A 27,652-nucleotide genomic window follows, 5' to 3' on the forward strand; every position below is an offset into this window, starting at 1 on the left:
TAAATGTATTTTGAGATAGAGCCAGCCCTCTGATACGCAGTATGTTCTTAATAAGTCCATGATTAACTCATTAAGATACTGAATACTATTTCTTTTCAAAAGGAGTTTCTGTTTTCTCCTGTTTTTGCAAGTACAAAAAGACTGTGGCTTGTCAAATCATCATTTAATCCTTGTAAAGATCCTCCGCTTAGGTTGTGATAATTTTTATCCATAATTTTATTTTATTTTTATCCATAATTTGCTTTAGAGAGTATGTGAGATTTTTTTTTGACATTCGAGATTTCAAAGACTTGAAAGATTTGATCTCTCTCTCTCTCTCTCTCTCTCTCTTTCTCTTTTTACCCCTTGATAAAAGGAAGACCATGTTCAGTCCCAAGCCTGTTTTGGAATGTATGATACATAATTAGAAGACTTGCTTAGAATAAATAAATTCCCATTAATTAATTTCTTCAACATACACTGAGCAGTCTTAAGTTCTAGACATGTTACAATGAATCATTTTTGTATATCCTGTTAATTTTGGTACTTTAAAGCTTACTCACTTTTGTATAAATATGTAGTTGATACTCTATAGACCCAATAACATATAAACTCCATTATCTAGTAGATACAGGTCTATGTAGATCTCTAAGATAGCAGTAACAGCAGTAATTAATAAAAATAGAGAATTATGCAAAAGGAAAATGTAAGTTGAAGTTGAAAATGAAGACAGAGGTAAAGGAAATTTTATGTATTTGTACTGTGTATCTATTCCATCTATCACATTGTATTCCTGGCCACAAAACTTTGTGTTTGCTTCCCGGCAGCTAAGGTGTAAAGAGAAATAAGAAAAATCTTTGTAATATTTCCTTCCTTACCACCTCTCCCGACCAACACAAGCTCTGTCAGATTCCTGGCAGATATACACAATTTTAGTCCTGGATCTACCTATGAGATTCTTTTAGGATTTACTCTTCTTATTTTTCTTGGAATGTCCATACTATCTAAATTTTCTTTGAGCTGATTACATGTCATGCAGGATAGCTTATTTCTGTGGAAGCATGATGATGTCCACTGTTGTGAATAGAGAGTAAGAGAATCTAGAGAGTAAGATAAAAAGCAAAAAAGAAAACAAATATAAGTGAATTGAAGTTAATTTCAGAAGAATGAACTCACCGTCATATGTGCTATTTCTTGAAATTTGTTTTTAAAATATCAGTTTATTCTGTTATAACTTACATGCTTGCATTATAACAGCTTTTATATGAGAACAAGTACATATAAAAAAGAGGAAATATGCAAATGCAAGTAGATATCTAAGACCACTCCAGTGGGGCACCTGATTCATGAAAGCATTAGCATGGATCTGCTGGAGTTCAACGGCAGATGATTGTCTCTGAGGAATGAATTATAATATATTAATCTTGCTTGGATAGACAAGATAGAGAAAAAAATGAACATATTCTTTCTTGGAAGCCCCATTTTTCTATTCTTTTCATTCACCAATCATTGAGAGGTAAATTATTAGAAAAACACTTCAGTGATGTTTGTTACTGAAGCTACTAAATTGGTAGTTTTGCCTGAATTACTTGATCAATTCAACCTAAGTTCCTAAATTGACTAAGCATTTGACAAGACAGTTTTGGAGAAAATACAGACTATTTATTTCACAGGATTGTAGTGACAGGTTGTATGAAAGTATAGATTAAGGGCATCCAGCACATTTCTGTGAATCCAAGTAAATGTTCCTGACATAGACACAAGAGCAAATGTCATGATGGTTACAAAAGCTGATGTAAAACTTAGACATTTTAATACCCACGGCGTAGGACATTTCCAATATTATTTTCTAAAGGCTAACTGTCAGAGTTTAGGTCCTCTAAAGAAAAAGTTTTAAAATGGCCTAGGATACAGTATTTATTTTTATAAGCAATGTTTCTAGACAGTATAGCCTTTCTATATTTCATTTCTGAAAATCAAAAACTGTTAGGGCTGAAGAGGTTTTTAATGCATAGTCTTCTTGTTATAGGTGAGGAAACCAAAGCCAAGTGAAAATATGGAGAGCCCAGTGCTGTTTTAATGTGTGTTTTGAAATAATGTTGTTTACTGTTTGAATTAAAACCTAAGCATATATGAACTTTATCATATTGGTGGCCCATGGACACACTTTCTCCTGCCCCCCCCCCCCCCCCCTTTCTGGGATGACTCTTCTTTTATATGTAGAATTCATATATGGTAACATTTGTAGAGAAAACTAAGGAGACATATTAGAAATCTGTACTAATGCAGATAAATTTTATAAAATCAAACAAGATTGATTACCATCCCTTCTTAATTCAGAGCAAAGGAAAGGGAATCTAATTTTTCTATTTTTCCACACCTCGTTTGCTGTAATGAAAATGGCATTCTGCTTTGAATCACTCTCAATGAAATGATTTTCAATATTGTTGTCTTTGTGACATTTTGACAATTAAAATGTATTTCTCAAGCCTACTGGAAATGCTGCAGTGCTTTTTCTTGTTTTCATTTTTTTCCCACTGGCATGTATCTGTGCTTGTTGCCTAGGAAACTACTATTGGGTTGAATTTTGTTTGCTTGGTTGTCAGGCTGTCAGAGTTATGGATAAAGTTTTTGGCTTTATATTTGTAAAAGTGGAATAAGTATTAGAAACATTTTATCCATATTAAAGTGCTTTATCGCCTCAATTTAAAAAAGTACAGTTTCATTTTCTTAAAATAATAGAGGATTTTTCCTCTTGATTATTATTAGTAGGATCTGAATGGTCACAGTGGGTTAGTTCCAAATATAGCACTTTAATAAAAAATTCTTATGTAAATATTTTTTTACTTCTTTTGGGAGTCATGGACATATATTATGATTCCTAAAATGTGCAAATATAAACATTAAAATATTGCCTTAAAAACCCAATGAGATCTTATAAAATGCAGATTATTTGCCTTAAGTCTGATAAATTGAAAAGTTATTCTCTGTATTAACCTTGAAGTTAAAAAGAAATTAACATTAAAAGGAAGCAGTAGAATTGCCTCATCTTATTCTTTTTAGTGATTAAAAATTAATAAAATTGAGAATGTAAAAATAATGATAAATTATATTTTTATTCAGCTGAATTCAGTGTCCTACAAAATTGTTGAATACTTAAAAATCTTCAGGGGCATCTGGGTGGTGTAGTCAGATAAGTATCTGATTCTTGGTTTAGGCTCAGTTCATGATCTCTGGGTTGTGAGAGCAAGCCCCATGTTGGGCTCCCCACTCAGTGCAGAGTCTGCTTGAGATTCTCTGCCCCTCCCTCTCTGCTCATGCTTATGTTGTCTCTCTGTCTCTAAAAATAAATACATAAATCTTTTAAAAATACTTTAAAAAATACAGAGATATTTGTGTTTGTACGCAGTGATAGCCACAAACTCTGCGTGGCTGTTGAATCCTCGAAATGAGGCAGCAGTGACCAAGGAACTGAATTTAACCAAACAAGATAGCTTGTGGCTGCTGTATTTGATATCACAGATAGAGGCTTTGCTACACACCAGGGCATCATCTGGAAGCTTGGCCCACAATCTTAGGCCCACCCTGCATCTACTGAATCAGAATCTATATTTTTAACAAGATCACTTAGCCTTGATATGCAGTACTTTCCAGTCTAGCCAGAGCAATGATTCCCAGTTTTGGCTGCATATTCGAATTGCCTAGAGAGCTTGTAAAAGTCCCTGGGCCATATTCTAGACCTCATTTTCAGTATTTCTTCGTGGGGGCCTGAGAACCAGCATTATTTGCAGATTATTTTAATGAACAGTGTAGATCTAAAACCACTGGTATAACTCAAAGGGTGTATGCATAAGTGTGCGGTGAGGATGGGGGAGATCTTTTGGTACTACCTGGATTTCGGACCTTCTGTTAAGGTCAAATATAGGAGAGGAATAGGTAGGAGAGAGAGTTAATTCTTAATGAGTGCTCATATGTTAGCCTATTTGATGGATATAGAGCCTATCCTAAATTGACTAAGTATTAGAAAAGACTCTTAACTAATGGAATATGAAACATTAAATTTTACTCTCTCCTCCCCCCACTATGATGTACCCTTTTTCAATGTGCCACTATTCACTCAAATTCCCTAAAAATAAATTGTGATGAAGTTAAAAGCTTCAGTTGTTTGCCAGTCTTAGTGAATGGAAACTTGTGTCATTCTTAAATTTTTTCATGACCTTTCTTTTTACCAGTGGTGGGTGATTGCAAAGGCCCCAGCATCTGATGAGTCATTGACTTCTTAGCAGTGACTCTCCTCTCAGCTCTGAGGTTCAGTGTGGGTGAATTCAGGTAATACGCATTAACTGCTGGCTCATGGTGAGATGACCATGAGGTAGATGTCGGAGAGAAAATTGCAAATACATCAGAGCTCATAGGCACGTTCTCCCACACAGTCCTGAGAACTTGAATCCTCAAGTTCTTGGTCTTTGAGGATTTCATCCTTTCTGGAGAGGAGCGTGTTCTCTGTGGCCTGAGTATTGAGGCTTGGATTTTGTCTCTACTACTCACTATTGGGTAACTTTAACTAGGATATCTTACCCCTGCAATACCAACTTCCCCACCAAAAAAATGGAAATAATAATAAAACCTATTTTGTAGCCTTGTTCTGACGTACAGTTAGTATATTAAAGTTCTTTTTTTTTTAAAGTTATTTATTTATTTATTCATGAGAGACACAGAGAGGCAGAGACACAGGCAGAGGGAGAAGCAGGCTCCACGCAGGGAGCCCGATGTGTGACTCGATCCCGGGTCTCCAGGATCACGCCCTGGGCGGAAGGCGGCGCTAAACCGCTGAGCCATCCAGGCTGCCCGTATATTAAAGTTCTTAGCACATACATGACCCCTAGTAAATGCTCAATATATATTAGTTGTTATAAACTTAATTGGTTTATTATAAATGTTCAGGATGTGTTTATTTTTACATTTACTCTTTCCTTGAATGGATTAGATTAGCTATGAAAGATCTCTGCACTTTGAAGGTAATATATACAGACATGTAGCCATATGTTCCAGAACCATGAAGTCTTATCACTGCCTTGGAGCAACCAGTTGGTGCCAAATGGCTTTATTAATAACCAGAATATACAAGGCTCTGTGGTAAGGAATTAATTTGAAACTTGAACCCTCAAGACAGAAAAGTGGATAATGAGCTAATTGAATACTTTTAAAGTGCTCCTGTCATACTCCCCAGTATCAAATAGCATTTCTTCAACTTCCAGTGGCCCCTGATCCTTTGCTCTGTTTCTTTTGTCTTCGTGGTGCTGTCTTGTGACATCATCTATACCTGTTTATCCATTGCTCTTCTCTTATCACTAACAGTAAAATCATTGAGGGGTTATCTGCTGCCAGCAACTAAAAGAATGCCTGGGAAATAGTAGGAGAAACTCAAGAGATACTTGTCTTCAATGAGTGACCTTTGGTACATGCTTATGTAATCTTTAGTTAAGTACCATGAAGATTCAAGTTCGAGATGAAATTTAATGTAGAGACTCTAATGGAGGTTTAATGCCTGAGAATTAAGAGAAAGATTGCCCTTGTGAGGAAGTTGATGATGGTTAATGTGTTAGTGAAATAAGTATAAAAATGTGATAAAATAGGGGGGCTTCAAGTGTGCATCCTTATGTAACAGAAAACAGGCTAATGAAATGAGTGAATCTCCAATCTCCAGTGAGGGGGAAAATATGACACTTTTTATAGTATTTGGATAAAGGTTATAATAATAAAGGAATGAGAGAATAATGCTTATCCAAAGTTAACTTGACAGTTCTTGAGGTACTTGAATCCTTAATAAAATAACAGAAGATGAATATCCAAGGAGAAGGACATTTAGAGACCATCTTAAATGCAATCAATAATCAACATCCATTTTTGAAAGATTACTTGTCAGATGAAGTTGATAATTTCAAAATTTAATTACATGATTGTTGACCTAGATTGGTAAAATGATAGGAGGGACTTGATACAGATACACGTATGAAATTATATGTGAAGAATTAATTTAGATTTGCTTGTACTCACATATTCTCTTAGGGGAATAAACGTTGCACGAAGGATAATCAAAGTTAATAATAAAAAAAAAACAAAACCAACAACAAAAAAAAAAACCCTAATATGTTGTTGGAATTTCTAGGTGCAGAGTTTTTTTTTTTTACCAATATGTGAAGCAGCAATTCTTTGAACTGTTTGAGCAAAAAACTTTTTTTTTTTTTTTTTTTTTTTTTAATCTCTGGCCATCCAAAATTTGTTTCTTCTTTGCTAAAAAGATTGCCCTTACAAATTTTAAGACAGTCAAAGTGAAAAGGATAGAGATACAATAACAGTTTAACAAAATTTTCCTAAGTGCTTTCTACTGGGCTGGGAAGTAAGGGTATAATTTCTAAACATAATGAGGTCTCTTTGTTGGTTCATCTAGGTCTATCTCCCTTGCTTTATCTTTCCCGTGATGCATCTTTAATTCTATAGCCATACTGAATGTTTTGTAGTCCTTTTAATTCTCTAGAATTTAGGTGTCTGGCCTTTGCCTCTGCAGTTTTCTCTGGCTCCATGTCTTCTTTTTTTCTCTTTATCCCACTGGCCAAACATCAGCACCACCATTCCAACAAAACAGACAAACCAAAAACTTTAGCCTTGATGTCCTGTGTGTTCACTTCTTTGTTGTTGTTGTTTTTAAGATTTTATTTATCAATGAGAGACAGAGAGAAAGAGGCAGAGACACAGGCAGAGGGAGAAGCAGGCCCCCTTCAGGGAGTCTGATGCAGGACTCAATCCCAGGACCCAGGGATCACGCCCTGAGCCGAACGAAGGCAGACACTCAGCCACTGAGCCACTCAGGCGTCCCCGTCCCCACTTCTTTGTTGATTCAGCAAATGTTTGTGAAAGGATGTGACACTGTGCTAACGGAGAGGCAGATCCTAAAAGTTCTGATGATTGTGTGGCAAGTACAATAATAGGAACAGGCAGACCATAAGAGGAACACCTCACTCATGAGGAATTGGTCAGAGACTTTCTAAGAGAGGAGGTCCAAAGAGAATCTAAAAGGACAATAGGGAGAATGTAGCTGTTCCTTCTCTCCTGAAGTCTTTGCTGATGTTCTTAAAATTAAGTGCCCCTCTTCGGTGTGTTGATAGTGCTCTGTTCCTCTCCTGAAGTGCCACGATCACACTATGAAACGCTGGATAATCTGCCTTCTCCACGGCACTGCGGACTCCAAAGGGCAGAGGCCAGGTCTGTGCCGCACACCTGGAGACCCACTCTGGGGGTGTTGCTCAAAAATAGGCATCGGTAAAGAGAAGGAGATTTATGGTGCTCTTTGCCAAAAGCTGTATTAGTGGGCCAGTTGGTGGGGGGAGCTAAATAATAGTGGGTTGAAGATGAAGGGAGAGATGGAGCAGCCACCTCTTTTTTTCTAGAAGATTGCTTATCAAGATCCCTCATGGACCTTAACCTCTAGTTGGGGTTGTTGGACATATGGAAATAGAGGGCACATATCCTACTCCACACAGTCCTGAGAGGGAGAACATTATGTGTGATGATAACATGGAAGTCCCCCTCCCCCCACCTTTTTCTTCTTTTATCATCTCTCAATATTTTGTTCATGTTTGAAGGAAAGTAGCTCGCTCTTGCCTGCTTGTGTGCTCTAAGCTGCACTTCTTGCGGTCTTTTTCTTTCTCTCATTGTTTCATTTTCTAGCTCATTCTCTTGCTCTCAACTCCAGTCCCCTCATTGCTCATTGAGGTATTTTTCTGAACATACAAAAAGAATCCAGAAAAATGTTCCATGATATTCTCCCAAACAAAGTCTTTGGTGCCAGCTGCTCTCCCTATGGTTATTGTCATCTGGGCACCTTGTGTATCACTCTTCTTCTTCTTCTTCTTTTTTTTTTTTTTAAGATTTTATTTATTTATTCATGAGAGAGAGAGAGAGAGAGAGGCAGACAGAGACATAGGCAGAGGGAGAAGCAGGCTCCATGCAGGGAGCCGGACATGGGACTTGATCCCGGGTCACCAGGATCACACCCCGGGCCGAAGGTGGCACTAAACCTCTGAGCCACCTGGGCTGCCCTGTGTATCACTCTTCTTACCTTTACTTTATTCCTCTACTAACATCTTTTTATCACTGGGCAGGTGCTGGTTTCTTAGAGTATTTGTTGCCTTTTGAATGTTCAAAGCGGGATTCACTTGGAGTGTCCCCCCCCCCCCCCCCCCCCACACACACACACAATAAATGACTCTTTAAAACCTTTGGCTCTGTAGTCATTAATTTTTAGAATCTCTAGAATAGTAGTGTCTCATCGATGCTCACATGGGTTTGTTGAAGTTGCCAGACATTATACATGCCATCGCAAAACAAAAAAGGTACACCAAAGTTAGATAAAAGGAAAAAGATCACCCTTATGAAGCTTTGCTTTCTCTACCCTTTGGGCTGGCCCTACACTCCCTGATGGGCTTCTGGCAGGTGCTCAGGGTTCTGGCATAACTAGCCATCTTCTCTGAGCTGTAATGCTTTAGCAAAGAATGTGGAGACACTCAGCGTTTATATACAGGATTCAGTAGCCAGTGCCTATTTTTATAAGCAGCTGTTTATTTACGACTGGCTTGGCCCTACCCTCTCCTCCAGGAAGCAGAGAGGCAAAAGTGAAAGGCTTTTTATCTCCACCCCCTGTTTCTTCCACGCCATTACCGTTCTTCCCTCCCCCTGCACATGATCTAGGGAACCCCTGGATGACATCTTTAAGCATTCGCAAGTTTTTTGTTCCTGACTGATGCATTTTAGCTAACTTAAAACAATTGTACATCCTGCACGTGTGTGTGTGTGTGTGTGTGTGTGTGTGTGTGTGTGTGTGTGTGTTGGGGAAGGGCACGTGGGCAGCTCCAGTGATGGGGTGCATCCTTGCCCTCTGGTGATGTAGCTGGCTGGAGCATTAGAAATGCAAGGTGCAGGGAGAAGGGGCAGAGGAGTCCCCCATGTGTCTCCGGCTGCACAGCCTGGCCACGCGGTAAGGGCCACCTAACAGATGGCAGGACTCGGGGTCCCTGCCCCTAGTTTGAGCCTGGGTCTGGCAGGGGGTGCCGAGGCCACACAGGGGGACAGTGGACAGGTCTTGCTCTCAGGCTCCTTTCCTGCCCAGCGTGGTTTGCTGGGAGTTGTGTCCCTGCACCGAGAGTCACTCTCCCCTTACCCCGCCCTGGTAGAAGCCTCACTGATACTCGAGCCCCTGGTGCTTTTCCTTCATTTTGCATATATTTCTCAACAGTCCTTCCCTTAGATTTTCCTCAGTTAGCCCTTGCTGAATCAGCCAACTATTTGCATCTGGGACATCAACACAGGATCTGATGGAGGTGAGGAGTTAGGCCATCGGAACACAGGGCATGCAGATAGGATGGAGGCAGATGCGGGCGTTGGACCGGCCACTGTGTGCACAGTGGGCACTGCAAGGAGAGGAGTCTAGGAAATGGTGCTAGAGGAATTCCTGATGTCCTGATTGCTGCAGCCCTTGACACTGAGATGTCTCTCCTGGGATTTTCTGTTTAACTCTTGGAAGGGGTTTTTTGTTCTGTTTTGTTTTTGTTTTGTTAAATTGGGATAATGGTGGAATCACATGCAGTTGTAAGAAGTAATACAGAGAGATTTTTTTTTTTTTTTTAAGATTTTATTTATTTATTCATGAGAGACACACAGAGAGAGGCAGAGGGAGAGGCAGGCTCCTCGCAGGGAGCCCCATGTGGCATTCAGTCCCGAGACCCCGGGATCACACCCTGAGCCAAAGGTAGGCACTCACCCACTGAGCCACCTAGGCATCCCAGAGAGATTCTTTTATATTTCCCTCAATGGTAAGGTTTTGAAGAACTGTAGTATTATATCACACCAATATGAACATTGATACAATCCACCTATCTTATTCAGATTTTCCCACTTTTACTCATGGGAGTATTTGGAGGGTTTTAGATCAGAGTGGTTATATTATCAGTCTGAATAAGAATTCTGATGTTACAAATGTAATATGCCTCAGAAAAATTCATTGGTTTTTCTTTCACGATGTTCATATGGCATTGATGTTCTTTCCCCTCCTTCTAAGTGTCTAAGAGGCAGTGGGACCATTGAAAATGTCCTGTTGTCTATAGAAATGTGTTTTAAACTCAGCCTTTCCCCCCAAATCACCTGTTCTCTCCAGTGAAGTAAGTGTAAGCATGTAGTGGATTTGATATGCCTCAGTTCTCTGGGAGAGCAGTGTGCTAATTTCCAAATTGCACAGAACAGGGAGTCAATTAACAGGTACTCTGGGTACAGCTGAGTCACCCAGGAGCAGGATGACCTGTGACCCAGCCTTCTCCTACCTCTCTGGGCCTCCGTGTACTCAGCTATGAATGTGATATTTCATTTTATTTCTAGGGCACCTTCCAGCTATGGTGTTCTTTACTTATTGCTTATACTTATAAAAAGAAAGTTAATAGCAGGATGATAAAACTCATTTTATATCCTTGTGAGTTATTCACTGTGTTTTAGAACTTATCTTGTGCTTTGCCTTCCACATGTTTCTTCCAAGGATTTCACCTCAGTCCGTGGAACACCAAGAAGTACCTTTATAAAAAGGGAAACATATATTGGAAGGTCAACTTTGCAATATTGATGACAGGTTTTTATCCTCATGGCATGTGTTAATAACTAGGTTCTTCTCACTGTGAGGTATGTCTTTAGAAAATGTGTAATTGCCCTGAAGATCGGGGAGATGGTCTTCATTTTGCATGAAGAGTAATTATGCTGTTTGCATCGTAAGTTCTAATAGGACACGTGTAACTGCATATTATTTTTAGATTTGATTAAATACCTCACCGGCTTATGCCTATCTTCTTGGAAAAGGTTTATTCATTGCCTTGAGTGGTTAAATAATTTAGAAATTACTAGAAGAATGAAAGAAGAGAAGCGAATGGGAAAGCTGATTAGGAGTAGGGATGTGATATTTAACAGTTAAAAATGTATGTATCTGCCATTTTAGTATTTGCTCTAATTCATTATTAGATTTGCCATTTTCCACTTATTTAAAAGGGACCTTACCTAGAGAGGGAAATCAATATTTACAGTGCATTAAGTGACACAGAGAATTTGAAATCTTGTGATGAGGGTTTATTGCACTCTTCAAAGGAATGCACACATCAAACAGTCTTCACTATCGTCCTGGACCCAGTGACATCGCATCAGTCCCTCTGTGCTCCAGCCAGCAGCTTAATTATTGAAGATCCTCGTCTTTGAATTTTCTTTTTAATATTTCAGAGGATATACTTAGAAATCTATATACTAAATAAATCAGAAGATTACAAGGAAAGTTTTATTATCATGTTTGTAAATGCATTGATTTTCCTAAAATTGAGCATGAGGAATTATAATAATAATGACCAAATTACCTTAAACAAGAAGCTTCTATTATTTCTAATTACTGTAAAGAACACAGATTACATCAGATTATTAGAATGGTGAAATAGGCCATGGGCAAACCATAGAGGAAAAAGCTATATTTGGGGCAGCCCCGGTGGCACAGCGGTTTAGTGCCGCCTGTAGCCCGGGGCGTGATCCTGGAGACCCTAGATCAAGTCCCACGTCAGGCTGTCTGCATGGAGCCTGCTTCTCCCTCTGCCTGTGTCTCTGCCTCTCATTCTCACTCTGTGTCTCTATGAATAAATAAATAAAATCTTAAAAAAAAAAAGCTGTATTTGTATTATATTCTTCTGAGGCCAAGACAAAATAGCATTCTTTGTTCAATGTATGTTTTATCAGGACCGTGAAAGATGGGAAACCTGTCAGATGGACCAGGCAGTTGTGTTTCATGATTCATTCTGTTGAGAAGGTCAGATGTTTATAGTGATCTCCTTTAGAATCAGGTTCAACTTGTCTAAAGACCACATGCCATTTGTGGCTACTTCTACACCATTACCTACAACTCGTGTATTTTTGTTCTCCTATGTTGCTTGTAATACTTTCACCCGTTTAGAGGCACCTGATAGTGGCTTTTGATACTACTTTGAAATACTTTTATATTTTTTCTGTTTCATTTTTTATAAATTGTTATATGTTCTGTTAGGATGAGGTTTGGTAGGTGGTCACTAATACGGTGTATAAACACATGTAGAGTCACAAATTTTTTTTTTAGCATGAAAAATTTCTGACCCCAATAGTGCAGTCTTTGTTTTTATAGGTTAGGAGATTTAGGCCTGAAGAGGGGAGTATTTGGAGGGACATGCCAGACTGCCAACCAGTCTAGACCAGAGGTTTGTTGTTGTTGTTGTTTTTAAAGAATTTATTTATTTATTCAGAGAGAGAGAGAGAGAGAGGCAGGCAGAGACACAGGCAGAGGGAGAAGCAGGCACAATGCAGGAAGCCCGAGGTGGGACTCGATCCCGGGTCTCCAGGATCACACCCTGGGTTGAAGGTGGTGCTAAACCGCTGAGCCACCTGGGCTACCCTAGACCAGAGGTTTTTAATGTGTGGTCTTTGGGTCCTTGGGAACCATCATTTCAAGGAGGTTGTTAGGGCAAGAGTATTTTTCATAGTATTACCAGAATATATGTTGTGTTTTTCACTGGGTTGATAATCTGCACCAAGAGTGCTCAGGTACTAGGGGTAAAATGCAGGCCTCTTGACACAAATCAGGACATTGACACCAATGTATTCTTTACCCAACACATTCACACTTAAAAACACAAGCCATTTCCATCTGCTATCCTTGATAAAGCAGCAAAAATGATTGTTTTTATTAAGTACTGACCTTTTGAGTATGCAGTTTAATATTTTGTGTGATTAAAATGGTAGGTAGGCATAAAGTACTTGTGCATATTGAGGATCAGCGGTTGTCTTGAGGAAAATGTCTACGCACTAGTTTGCGTTGTAAGTGGAGCCAGCCCTTTTTTAGTGGAACAATATATTTTTGACTCTTTCTTTTTTTCTTTTAATTTTTTTTGGAAAAGGGACAGAAAACTGTGGTTCTTCAGACTTTGGTGTCTGGCAGAGTTTCTAGAAAATGAGTGAAGTGAATTGTTCTACATGGCAAATAACAGTTTTTATTGCCAAAGAAAACACGCAAGCCTTCTAGTGAATATTCTATTTTGGAAAACATAAATCCTCCTACCACCTAATGACTCTTTCTCAGGAAATGGGTAGTTATATTCACATATTTGATTTTCTTATATGAAGAAATATATCAACTTTTTTAAGAGCGGTATAAGCCAATGATATATTCCAAATAGCTAATGGTACAGAATTTTTTCATGAGTAAAAGATTCAAAGTGCAAGACAGACAAGTAGATTTTAATGTACAAAGAATGAGAAGCTTACATTCCATATTGCAGCAAACCTTTGAGAAGCTCTCATTTGTCAAATTTGGTGTGGTATCAATGAAGAGTATCTACAGTTCTGGAAAGATTATTAAAATACTATTCTAGCTAAATATTTATGGAGTTCTTTTTTTCTTTGTATACTTGTCATGTTGCAGCACATTGAAATTAGAAGCAGGGATGAGATCCAAATGTCATCTATCAAGCAAAATGTAAAACAATGCTACTCTCCCACTAAATCCCAGCTTTGTTTTGTAAAATAGAATTTTCTAAAATTCTGTTGTTTACCTTAACATGTAATGGGCTTATTATTGTTAAGTTAAAAATGAATTAAGGAGTAAATATTTAAATTGTTTTCATTTCCACTTCTAATTCGGTAAATATCCTTAGCTCTAACCCACACAAACAAAAGCTCTTCGGGGTCCTCAGTAAATTTTAGAGTTAAGTAATCCTGAGATCAAAATTTGAGAAGCACTGGTCTAGGCTGGACTCCTTTGGGGCATACTTTATTATCTTATACGTTGTTACACGTTGTACTTCTGCTTAACCAGTAGGTTTTTCTTTCTTTAACATTTCTGAAATTGGGATGGCTTTTTAAATCTATATGTATAATGTAATCTTTCTTTATCTCTCCAATATCAGATCTTGCTAAATTAGATAAAATCAGTGTATGATTTCTCAGTGTATATAATTCTACTTAGAAAACAACAAAAATTTTTCCTTTTACAAAGATGAGAATACCATTTATATCTCCAAGTAGCTAGAAATGGAATTTGCTTTCTGGTGAATTGCTAATTAATAGCACTAATTTCATGATTAGGGTAGTGAGTCAGCACTGACCCAGGCGCCAGCATATTATTCCTGAGCTCCTCATGTCATCTTGCTGAGCCCCAGCTTACTCATCTACGAAGTGACTCACATGTGTCTCTGTTGTGACTAATGTAGAGGAAAAAAAGAGACTCTGATCATTCCAAGTTAAATCAGTGGTTCTAATACAAGCTTACTTAGGTGTGTGTGTGGAAACTGGATAAAGATGCCTTATAATTTTGAGGCAACCATAAAACCAAGAAGAAATTATAAACAATACAAATGCAAATTTCACCCTCAAGTGCGAGGTATTGCTGAGTCTGAATCACAGGCACCGTGAATGTAGACAAGTGCTGTGTGGCACGGGGTCTTTGTATTTGGACCTAGTGATGCTGCTGGTGTGCACTGGGATGATTCAGTTCTTTTCGATTCAGTGCATTGAATTGCAAGAAAACCTTGATTTCAAGATCATTATGGTATCATTTGGCATTCTTTTAAAAAGAGCACATTGTTTACTTTTTTAAATTGAGTTCTGTTCTTTCCTCAACGGCCTGGTACTCAGATCACCTTCCTGAATGTGACAGTGGAGAGAAATGTCATGAGGCACTTTCAAATTGCATAAGGGTACTTGGTTACTAGGTAGTATGAGTGAAAGATCCAGGATATCACTAAAATGAAAATGGAATGAGATGAAAACAAAGTTTAATGTGTGAAGAACTGACAGAAAGGGCTGCCTAGTATCACATCTCCTGGGACGCCCTTCACGCTGCAGTGCCCCACATCTACCCAGAAGGGACAGCCCACAGGGTCTGCAGTCCTCGCTGTGATTTATCTCCCTTTTAATCTCCCCTTTCCCCCCACAATCTGCAATTTCAAGAGTTACAGATACAAAAGGTAAAAGGCTAGTTATTTTTGTCTGTTTCAGACTAACAGATTAACACAGTGATCATCTCCCATCAGAAGATGCATCTTGTATGCAATTATTTCTTCTGGGAAAAATTTTCAAAAGCAGGCATAGGAAGATAATTTGTCTATGCAAATCCAGTGAAATTAAATCGTTCCTGAATTTATTTTGGGGTTAAATGTACTTTTATGTGATTGTTTTATTGTGGTCATGATGAGCATCTCTGAGTAGTGCTTCTTTCAGACTTCCACACAGATGCACACATACACACTCACATGTGTATGCATGCGCACGCGAGCGTGTGCGCACACACACACACAAACTGAAATGTGCAGAGTTCCTTAACAACTAAATAATTAACTGCCCAGTAATTGGAAAGCAACAGAACTCATATCCAAGAGGTGGTATTATTATTGGCCAGAACTATTTTATTCTTTCCTCTCCTTTTTTTGCTTTTCTGCTAACTTTTTTTTTTTAAAGATTTTATTTATTTATTCATAAGAGACACACAGAGAGAGAGGGGCAGAGACACAGGCAGAGGGAGAAGCAGGCTCCACGCAGAGAGCCTGACGTGTGGGACTCGATCCTGGGTCTCCAGGATCACGCCCTGGGCTGCAGGCGGCGCTAAACCGCTGCGCCACCGGGGCTGCCCTCTGCTAACATTTTTGATTTGATGAATCTGGAAGCAGTTTTATTATTGGAGAGGGAAGTCTTTTTTATAGTAAGAGCATTGTAGTATTAACACACATCTTTTGGATTTTGGATTTCACTACCTTTATCCTAACATGTCGTTTTCAGACATTACTTTTGAAAAAATATAATGCTTTTTTGTATTTATAGATATGCCTCTTCATGTCCGACGAAGCAGTGACCCGGCTTTAATTGGCCTTTCAACTTCCATCAGTGACACTAATTTTTCTTCTGAAGAGCCTTCACGGAAGAACCCCACACGTTGGTCAACAACAGCTGGCTTTCTGAAGCAAAACACTGCTGGCAGCCCTAAAACCTGTGACAGAAAGGTAACCATTTCTGTTCTGTGTCTTCGTATCAATGATGAATGTCAACTGCTGACTGGACCCCTTGCTTCTACCATATCTTTACGACAGCCCTTTGTCTGTGTGCTTGGCAACTTCTACATCAGAGCTTATTCCTATTTTATATTGCTTTGCATTTTATGACAAAATTCATGCCATATATTTATTTACGTATCCATTTTTTGAAAAGGTAATATACTTAGGATTAAAAATAAAAGCTTTCAACATGAAATATATACATGTAAAGTCCTCTCCCACTTTATCTCCAAGTCACCCTGTTTCTCTTCAGGGGCAATGCCCTTATTACCTTTTGTATGTTCTCACAAAGGTATTTGACACATGTGTAAGCAAATATTCATATTGGCTTATGAGGTACATTAAAGAAATTATAGCATTACAGCTCTTTCAGGATGAAAGTAGAATCCATCGTCTAATTACTCTTCTGAGGGATGCCTGAGTGGCTCAGTGGTTGAGCATCTGCCTTCAGCTCAGGTGCTGATCCCGGGGCCCTGGGATCGAGTCCCTCAAGGGGCTCCTTGTGGGGAGCCTGCTTCTCCTTCTGTCTATGTCTCTGCCTCCCTTTCTGTCTCTCTCATGAATAAATAAATAAAATCTTAAAAAAGATAATTACTCTTGATAATTTTTCCTTCCTATAGAAGGAAGTATCCTTCCTAGTCTTAATAAAATTTTCTTTGAGCTAATTTGTTTCAGTCCATGACCTAATTTATTTAGTCTGAAAAAATAAACTTTAGTCTACTCTTTCAATTTGTTTCTCAGTGCACTTTGTCGTATATTCCTGTAGATCCCTTATCATCCCATCTTGTCGTACCTCTAACCTTTTACTCAATGAGCTTTAAGCTCTGTTTGTCATTTTCACTGCTGAATCTATAGAGTCTCAGTAAACATCTATTGAATGAATTAATAAATATTTTTTTTCAATGCAGACCGTAATTGAGCACCATGTGTATTAAAGAATGTTGAACTATACTAATTACATATTAATATTAAAGTGAATATAGGTTGATATCTGCTTGCTTTATCCTTTGCCTCTATGTAGAAGTACCTATTTTAAATTTTTTTAATTTGTTGCATTTCTATAAACTCTCCTTTGTAGTAGTTCATTTAAGGGGAAAAAAAACATAGAGCACCTAGAAAAGAATCTACTGGAGAAAACAGTGTATTTTCATCTCTGATTTTTTTGATTAGGAATTTAACTAAAGGCTCACTTTTCTGAAAGATTTCATTATGTATTTGATGAGGAATCATACTGGAGTATCTTCTCATTGAGATTGGCTTGTAATTTTAGAATATTTGATCATTAAGTAGATTATCCAGAGAAGCAGAATCCAATTTATGAATAAGCCTCATGATAGTTAATTGGTGTTCAGAATAGATTTAATTTACATGGGTATTTAGAAGTGGATAGACAAGTCAAGTTGGTAGTTAAAAAAAATGCATTATTTAAAAAGGTTTTCAGTAGTTTCAGGATAGTGGGTCAGAAGTCCTTGAGGTAATCAGGGTTTCTACTTTTTTTCATATCATAGGGATTTCCCCTGGTATGAATTTTACTTGGAAAAAAGTATATATACATTTTTTTAGTGTGGGTAGGGGATGTTGTAGAGGGAGAGGGAGAATCTTGAACAGGCTGCTCTATGCCTAGTGTGGAGCCTGACTCAGGGCTCAATCTCACAGCCCTGAGATCATGATCTGAATCAAAATCAAGAGTCAAAAAAAAAAAAAAAAAAAAAAATCAAGAGTCAGATGCTTAACTGACTGAGCCACCCAGGTGCCCCTGAAAAATATTTTTAATGAATGTAGAATAACTCATGGTGGAGTATATTTGATCATTCTCTTATCTATTGTTGGACATTTATAAGTTTTCATTTTTTAACATTATAAGTGCTGTGAGACAAATTTGAATGTAGTTTTGCTTTAAAAATGGTTATTCATTCAATAAGCTTTTTCCTATGTCGAACAGTATTTAATGTAGCCAAATGCCCACACTTTTCTCATAGGAAAGACCTTGATTTACATACATATCTTCAGATGAAATCATATTCACATACAATGCACATAAAGAGTAATGTGTAATGAATGAATTTGTCCTTTGAATTATCTTTGGCTTTACTTTTCAGGTTCCCATTTCCTAAGCTTGCTATCAAAATTTTAAGCTGTTTGTTTGAAAATCTGAGAGATTCTCTTTTTTTGTGTGTGTATATCAGACTAAATGCTATCTTAATTTTCATTTATAAAACAGCATCCTGTATTTTAAATATTCAGAAAGGGTGCACGGAGGAAAGTATACTTGCTAATCAGTATTAACTTGATTTACTTCTCTTGAGGCCATGAGAACTTGCCTATACTGGGCAATTCCAAGATGTTATAAATTTTTATGAGTATGTAGTGGTTTAGGTTTTCTGTATAAATGCATGGAAATAAAAGAGTTAAGGATTCATAGTCTTGTGATGCATTGATCTCTGATAGTTAAAATAAGTTTACATTCTTGTATAACTAACTCATCAACATAGTTAAGGACCTCTGTCCTTCTAAGTTGATAAAGCAAAAACGGTTTTAGAATAATGTCACCAATCAGTTGAATTCTCTTAGTTTTGAACTAGCAGTTTAATTCTGGTATGTTAGAACACTACCATGTTTTACTTGTTCCTGTGGCTCAAAACCAAGATGAGAGGTGGAGTCTTCCCAGTTAATATAGTCATCCCACTATTAAATTTAGAGGGCAATGTAGACAGATTTTGGTGCAGCTAAACCAGGTGAGAGCTTACAGAGACCAAGGGTTCTGTGGGTTTCTGGGTTTTTTTTACAATTCTTCATACTTTAATTTGGAAGTGAGATGTAGAATAGAAGAGAGTCTTGGCTTTTTAAAAAGATCTTTGGAACATTGACTCACTCCTGTTTCCCAGCATTTTGTGGCTGACTGCCTTTTTCAACTCTTTTAGAGAACATTTTGTTCACACTTAGTATGAAAAGTATATTGCTAGAAAAGCATTTTCATTTGAGATTTTACACGTGCTTAATATTTCATCTTGGGAACGAGTATTTCAATCAGTGTGAATACTTAAATCATTTTACCACCTCTTTGGTCATCCTTATTAAGTCATTGTCCCGGCAAATAAAGTCTAACTAGTATGTGGAGAGCATTTGACTCATTCCATCAAGAATAATGTAATGAGGCACTTATCAGAATCAGCCAACCATGAAGTTTCAAGGATAAAGTCTATGCATTATTTCATTGTGCATTGGTTGTATCCATTATTCCTTCCCACCAAAGACTGAGAACTGTTGCTTTTCTAAGTTATCTGCCCCTTTCTCTACCCCTGGCCCCGCCCAACCAAATAAAACTTAGATGGGTAGATAAAAACAAAAGTAGCATTAAGAACCTATTTTGACCTGTTAGGGAAAAGGGAAGAAAATGACAAGAGAGCATATTATATTAGCATGAGTATCTTGTAAATTTTTATTATTTTTAAAAGTTCTTAAAAAGAGACCTTAGAATGTTTCCAAAACCCTGGATTTATTATTTCTCTTTGATTTAGTTGCTTGACATGTTTAGTATCTTTCCAATACTCCTTATTATATACAAGCTCTTGGAAGAGTTGCTATCTTAATTATGTCTTTGTTATCTCTCTCTGTTCCATTAGAAGAGTTACAAGATCTTTCTTCTAACTTAAAAAAATTTACATAAACATTTTTATAGTGTCTTTTAAGATTCCCCAAACAGTCTTTTCCTTATAATACTACTACCTGCTCTTTGCATTTATAAAGTAATGAAAAGTATAAAGAAGCAAGTAATTTGGAATTGTCTAGATGAGTAATATTGACAGTTTGGTGTATTAACTTGGGACTCTAGAGCAAAGCTCTGTATAGCTGGTGGCTGTCCTTATTACTAATGGGGATTCATCCAATGGCTATAGTTTACTTTCCTGCCTTTCCCCTAATTTTGTCTTATATTGAGAGCATTTTCCCCTCTCATAGATAGCTTGCATAATGTTCTTTTATGAACTGATTTTTTTTTGTAGTTGGTGTTTGTTCATTTTATTTGGTGATTTTCCTGTTGCTTGACATTTATACTTTGCCAGTTTTTTTCTGCTCTAATAAGTAACCTTTAGAAGTACCCTTCAGAAAAGATTCTTATATATTAATTTATGATGACATCTCTGATTATTTTCTTAGAACAGATTCTTGAAGTAGACTTATTTGACCAAGGAAGTGAGTATTTTTGAAGCTACTGATAATGATTTCTCTTAAATTTGCAACTAATAAAATGTAAAGTACTTTATGTTGTATAAAACACTGTGAGAAGTCCCAGATGGAGTGAGCTATGGGATGAGGGGGAGGATAAAGAAAACAAAGAAACAAGTGGTACTGTTTCCTGAGCTGTGGAACTTCCTGTCTTACTGTATAGTTTAATGGCTCCCATTTTGCTGGATTTTGGAATCACCTGTGAACTTTTATTTATTTTTTTAAAGATTTATTTATTTATTCATTCATTCATTCATTCATTCATTCATTCATTCATTCATGAGAGACACACACACACACAGAGGCAAAGACATAGGCAGAAAGAGAAGCAGGCTCCCTGTGGAGAGCCCAATGGGGGACTCAATCCCAGACCCCAGGATCATGCCCTAAGCCAAAGGCAGATGCTCAACTGGTGAGCCACCCAGGCATCCCACCTGTGAACTTTTAAAAGACAAAATACACTTGTAACAATGCATTCATTTACCCATTTCAGGAGATTTGTGTGTTTACTTAAAGTACTTTGCTGATTTCAGAGCACAGTCTTTTTTTGAGACCTGAAGTCCAGCTGAAAAGGAAAAATGTGTTTATTTGGGTGTTAAGAGAGGGTAAATAAAAGTATTATGGTTATATTGAGATGTCTTCTTTTTTAGGCTGATTTTTCTATCATAGCAGAATAGAATCTGAAACATTTACCATATTTGGTTTTGTGATATTTCACTTCTCACACTTAGATTACTCAAATTTATCATTTTCAATTGTAAGTCAATTAAAATGAGGGTTTTTTTTTTTGAAATAAAAGTTTTACAACTGGTTGAGATATTGGATCCTATGTATCATGTCAATGCCAAACTAGAATAGGACATACCTTTTCAAAACAGAAGCCATGATACAAAGAATGTACCTCTCTGTTGTTCCTTGGTATATTGCCCTCCCCCAATATTAGTTTAAAGTGCATTGGAATACATCAGGTCAAGACACCATAGTCCCATGATCATGTGTGAGGTTACCTATGCTAATTGAGACACAAGGAGCCTCCAGAAAATGCCTCCTCCTTGTTTTATTCAGTCAGAGAACTTTGGCAGTTGCTGTGCTGACAGTATATTAGCAGTTAACATTGGCTCCTACTTCATGGTACTCTCAAATAGCTGCTGGCTTGCTCATTCATTCATTCATTCATTCATTCTTTTTATAGAGTTGTAATCTGTGTTTACTTGTTTGTTTGCTTCTGCAATCCCTTTCTCAACCATTTGGCTTCTGAGTCTCTGCTTCTGCTTCACAATGGAGTTGGATAAGGCCAATGGAGTTGGATACTGGTAGATTCGAATATGCTATTTTATTTTTAAGCTAGTATGTTTGACCAGTTGGCTATTGAAAAACATTGTCTATCTTTTGTTATTTACGACCCAATTGTAGATGCTAGCTAGTTACAGTAATAATCTAAAAACCTCAGAAGATGAGCTAAGATCATTCCCTAAAACCACATGTTTCCTCTGTGAGAGATCTATAGCTGTGTTTAATTTTCTGGGGCATTAGCTTCAAGGGAGATCCAGCTGAGACTTAGATGTTAGACTATTCTGCTGCAGCATTTGTATTTCCTGCTAAAGGCCTTTGAAACTATAAATTTCACCCTTCTATTTTGCATATTAAAAGATCTTCATTTGAATGCAGTATAGTTGTATGCTTTTAGTAAGTGATGGTTATAATCGTTTCTACAATAGGCCGGCTTCAACTGCCAAGCTCACCTAGTCGGAGTTGTTAATAACCTAGTCTCATCTATTTCTGTGCCACATGTAGGGATATAATCTGTCTTCACTTTGCTTTGAGTATTATAATTTGTGTTCAAAGACATAAAATCCTAAGGTGCTATTGAGAACACTTTTTCTGCCTGGATGTGGTATTTTTAGAGTTCACAAACCACTCTAGAAATATAAACCAAAATAATGTCAGAAACTTTATTGAGCATCCTCAAAGTTCCAGAGAGTTGTGAGGGAAATGAGTATGTTACACCTGTTTTTCTTGACTTGGGGGAGAGAACTGGGAAATGACATTGATTATATTGAACAAATGTTGGCATAACTTTTTTACACTTAAAATATTTTGGCCTTACCTTTTTTAGCTTGGTTTTTCTTTTTAATTTTTGATGTTTTAGCTTATAAACCTATTCCGGTCAAGATACAAAGTTTTTTTTTTTTTTTTTTTTTTTTTTTTTAAGTTACAAAGTTAGATGTAATCACTTCATGGCCTGTTGTTAACAAGGAAAGTAGAAGATGGGAGTGCTCAGGACTAGAGCAACCTGCTGCTTGTGTTCTAGCTGCGCTAGCAACCTTGGTTTTGATTGGCATATATTCTGGGTGCCATTGTGGGGTCTGGTCTGCCTCTGCCAGAAGTGCACGTCAGTCCAGGTGTTTTTACACTGTATGGGTAGAGGTGGTTTCCATCTGTCCCATCTCTAAACTATATCTGTTTTTGAGGTTTTGGGTATTTTCATGTGATCATAGCCAGGTTGTTTTGAGTACTTCTTGCCAGATTCTGTGCTTGGTGTGTTACATGTTATATCTCTTCTAACACCTCCTCTAACGTATAAGTATTATTGGTACTCCCATTTTATTGATGGACAGGTAAAAACTCCAAGAGGTTAAATAGGTCACCTAATAGTTAAAGCAACTATGAAGTGATAAAGTTGTGATGTGAATCTAGATTTTCCAGCTTCAAATTCTGTGCTTTGGAGAAGTATGCCACCCACACCCCAACATATTTATAGACTTTGTACATCGCCCAATATTCATTTATTTAAAACATTTTTTAATTTTATGAAAGATAGATTTATTTATTTATTTATTTATTTATTTATTTATTTATTTATTTATTTAATGCACACATGCCTGTGCCAGCCAGGGGTAGGGGCAGAGGGAGAGGAAGAAAGAGGATCCTGAGCTGACTCTGCTGAGCGCGGAGCCTATTGCACGGCTGATTCCCCAACCCTGAGGTCATGACCTTAGCTTATATCAAGAGTCAGACGCTTAACTGACTGAGCCATGCAGGTGCCCCTGCCCGATGTTCATTTATTTGAATATTTTAAACTGTAAAATATTTCACAATAACTTTTTCATTTTTATCTCCTCTAATTATTCCTATTATATAATTAAGACATGGATATAAGAATAATGAGCACGTGTTTATTATTAGAACTGGCGTCTTTTTTTAAAACCTCACCAAGACTATATTATATCTTAACATCTTCATCTTAAGTAAAAATATGTTGGCTTCATTAATACCTGTACTAATAATCTGATTATGTTAACTAATCTCCATTTCTGTCTCTTTTTTGAGAGTTTTTGTGTGTGTGTGTGTTTGTCTATTTTCTCTAATCCTTGTCATTGATATTCTTATTGAGGGTTTATATATTTGACCTTCTCCTTGATAGTTTATGTGCATTAATGACAGCAAAGTAAATAATGATATAGTTGGATTATAATCCAAGGACCAAAATAAATATCCAGAAGACTGGAGTGTTATTAATAAATGATTAAATAAAAAGGAAATGGGAGAAAAGGGACAAATTTTCTTACAGAAGAATTCTAAATAGTATATGTAGTATGTCCCCCTCCAGAAGGTGGGAAGTTTACCTCCTTCCTCTTGAGTTTTGGCTGTGCTTAATATTTGTTTCCAAAGAAAAGAGAAGGAATGTGAAAAATACTGAGTTTTATATTGGAGAAGTGATGGACTTACCCTCACCAAGTAATCAAGGTTGATTTCACCAGTGATAGGTCATGGCGATGTCATGAACCCTTGAGACGGTATGAGGGGTTGGGCATTTCACCTCAGTGCAGTTTTCCCCAAAACTCATAACCCTGGTGTAATCATAAGGAATCTTTTTTTTGGTACCTTATGAATATTCTTCAAGAATATTATGGTCATAAAAAACTAGGGAAGACTAAAAACTGTCTCAGGTCAGAGGAGATTTAAGGAGATATGAGAATTTAATATTGAGATTTTGGCCCAAAACCATGACAAAACAAAACAAAACAAAAATGGATGGATTGCAGTACGTCTGTTAGTGTAGTTAATTCATATTGCATATGTGTTGACTTCTTAGTTTGGGCAACTATACCAAGGTTATGTAGGATGTTAACATTGGAGGAAGTTGGTGAAGAGTACGTGGGAACTCTTTCTACTAATCTTGCAACTGTTCAGGAAGTCTAAACTTTTTCCATAACAAGAAATTTATTAAAACCCAGCTTTACAAGGTTCATTGTGTCACTGACATTTTGTGCAGAGAATCAAAGATAGCAGTTAACACACAGGTGACTAGAACAATAATAATAATAATAATATTCAGCCATAGATCTCTGTGAGCCCTTGGGCAGTCCGGGTCATTCTATGAGATATATTTTTCTCTTTGGTAATGAATTATAATGAAAGCTTTTCAGCTGATTTTATTAAATACCAATTGATGGTCAGCACCCTTCCCCATGATAGGTCCAAATTTGAGAAATGCTTACCAGTTTTAAACAGTCTGCATTCTCATGGCTGGGTACTCCTACTTGTGTCTTTAATTTTTATTGAGACATCCTGGTGCAATAGCTGTTTGGTTGTCACTTTATTCGGATCATTAACAGTTTTTGGAGTTTTAACAGGAATTACTCCAAATTTTCTGGAATCATGCTTTCTAAAGTTAGGATTTTCAGTTATAATTTGTGGACAAAAATTAGATTCCTGAAAAATTAATACCCAGCTTAGAGAACATGCTTTTTCTGCTGATGGGGCTGGGGAAAAGGAGATAATTCTTTAGAAGTTTGAGCTATCAATTTCTTTATGGTAAATGTTTTTCATGTCGAGATGGAACTCTCCAGTAAAGTCATTATTATTGTATGAGAAGCATAAATAGGATGGGATTATGGTAAGTGAAAATAATTTTTCTACATTTTCAAAAATCTGTGGGGATGATTTACCTGAGGAGGCAATTTCACAATTAAGGGGAAAACTTTAAGAAAGTCAAGTCGTTGACTGTACCTAAGGACTTGCACAGAAATTACTTGGTTGTTTTGCTAATCTACCCAGTTCATTGAAGTTATGATTGTGCACTGAAAAATATAAGGAAGTGCTAATATTTTCATTGACAATCCAGTTATATATGGTGCAAGTATCTTGACTTTCAAGTTTTAGTGATTTGTGTGTGTGTGTGTGTATTACTTTTAAGTTAAGGTGAAAACATTTAGATAAATATAAAAGATTTATGTTACACATTTGGATAATGTGTAAGACTGTAGATATATTGAAATCAGGCAACTACTGTAAGTATTTTACTTTCTCTCGTTCATTCCCTGGCATCTGTTCCCTTCTTCTCTTGGTGTTGTGCAAAATGCTATTGTTATTTATAATTTTAGTTTGGAGATATAAGTGTTTAGAGTTATATGTTTTTGAAAGAGAATGAAATGTGGATAGGTATTTCTTGCTGTCAAAATAAGAAATATGTAGCACTTTCTGAAATGTTTTAAAATTGTTTCAGTTTTAAATTTGTTTTTCAGAGTCAAGCAGCATTAGTCAAATGTTGCTCTTCATTTTTATTGTAGTTTTGGAAAATGAGGCAGGCTCTTCAAAATGTATCCTGATCTGAAATATTAATATTTTATTTTTTTTCTCATATACCTGGATTTGTTGAAAGAGTAGGGTAAGAAATGGTGGTTTGTTTTCTGTATTCCTTATACTTGCTGATTGTGGAATGTTTATGGTCATGTGGCAATTGGGTGCCCCGCGGGGGGGCCCCCCCCCATTTTTTAAAGAAAGAGAAAAAAAGAGAAAATACAAATCCTAAGCGGGCTTCAAACTCCGCATGGAGCTGGATGGGGATCGATTCCACAACCCTGAGATCATGAGTGAAAATCAAGAGTCTGATGCTTCACCGGCTGAGCCACCCAGGTGCCCTGGTCATGTTGGTGTTTATGAAGTAGTGTGCAAGAAATAAAACAGGAGTTCCTGTTACTATGCTTTCCTTTTAGTTCTGTTCCTTAGTTCCTCAGAATCCAGATGGAGATAACATTTTTGTAATTTGAAAAAAATATTAAATTATCCTTCCAGGCTACTTTCTCCCTATGCTCTGATGAATGTTTTCATAGGATAAAGGAGATAATCCAGCTATATCTGGAGAGAGATTGTTTTAATTATAATCATTAAAAAGTTCAAAAAAGTTTTTTTATTGGGGCACCTGTGTGGCTCAGTTGGTTAAGTATCTGCCTTCTGCTCAGGTCATGATCCCAGGTTCCTGGGATTGAGTCCCACATCGGGCTCTCTCCCCAGCAGGCTCCTTCTCCCTCTCCCTCTGCTGCTCCCTCTGCTTGTGCTCTCTCTCTCTGTCAAATAAATAAAATCTTGAAAAAATATATTTATTTGAGAGAGAGTGAGGGAGAGAGAGAAAGCACACTGGAGCATGTATGATTTGGGGCAAAGGGAGTGAGTCCTCAAGCAGACTCCCTGCTGAGAGTGGACCTGACCTGGGGCTCTGTGTCACAACTTGTGAGATCACAACCTGAGCTGAAACCAAGAGTTAGTCGCTTAAGGGACTGAGCCACCCAGGTGCTGCAATTTAAAACCATTTTAGAGCAAACATTTCATTACTGATTATTCCTAAGACTATGCAGTATTTACCAACAAGCCAACCATCTCTCATGTAAGTATAATTTGTGATTTAAGGTTATATAATGGATTTGCCCTAGTTTATATGTAAGAACTCAGGAGATACTTTTCTGTTGGGAGGGGGCCATTGTGTAAGAATGGCTGGATATCAGAAATTATCATGATTATCTAGGTAAATTATGGGTCCTGGTTAGATAGATCATGGATTCTGATGACTCAGACATTGGGCATTGCAGTGGGTAGGTTCTGACCATGGGAACTGGTTAGTCATCTTTTCCATAGAGCGTTTGTAACTTCTCTCAATCTGTTTCTTTTTTTTTAGATAGTAAGAGGTTAGGCTGGATGTTCTCTCGTTTTCTCCTTCCAGATATTAAAATTCTGTATCTAAAGTTTTTCATGTCATTCTGAATTGTTGAGATGCATTAAAAACAATGGAAGAAATTTGTTCAAATAAATAACCTGAATAAGGTTGAGTTTTACTGATCTTTTTCCTCTTAGATTTCCTTTTCTGCTTCATGAACAGATCTGGTGGCTTCAGAGAAATCTGTGCTCTCATGGTCACTTCTGGAAAGATGGTCACCTCTGGAAACATGGCCTTTATAAGTTGACCAGCGTTTCTGTGAGATATTTGGCCAACCCATTTTCATATCGGATCCTTTTATGTTCATAGCCCA

The 27,652-nt window shown here is 37.2% G+C and overlaps 1 protein-coding gene across 33 annotated transcripts in view; it reads left to right on the forward strand.

The window, feature by feature from the left end:
- Positions 1 to 27,652, forward strand: part of PARD3 (par-3 family cell polarity regulator) — a 651,639-nt gene that overhangs the window by 288,156 nt on the left and 335,831 nt on the right. For all 33 annotated transcript variants that reach the window (XM_049099647.1, XM_025478491.3, XM_025478472.3 and 30 more), the window contains one exon: positions 15,892 to 16,070. In XM_049099647.1, the coding sequence (XP_048955604.1) occupies positions 15,894 to 16,070 (177 nt within the window). In that variant the 5' untranslated portion in view covers positions 15,892 to 15,893. The remainder of the gene's footprint in view (positions 1 to 15,891; positions 16,071 to 27,652) is intronic.

This window comes from Canis lupus, chromosome 2, assembly GCF_003254725.2.
Source record: "Canis lupus dingo isolate Sandy chromosome 2, ASM325472v2, whole genome shotgun sequence".
NCBI lineage: Eukaryota > Metazoa > Chordata > Mammalia > Carnivora > Canidae > Canis > Canis lupus.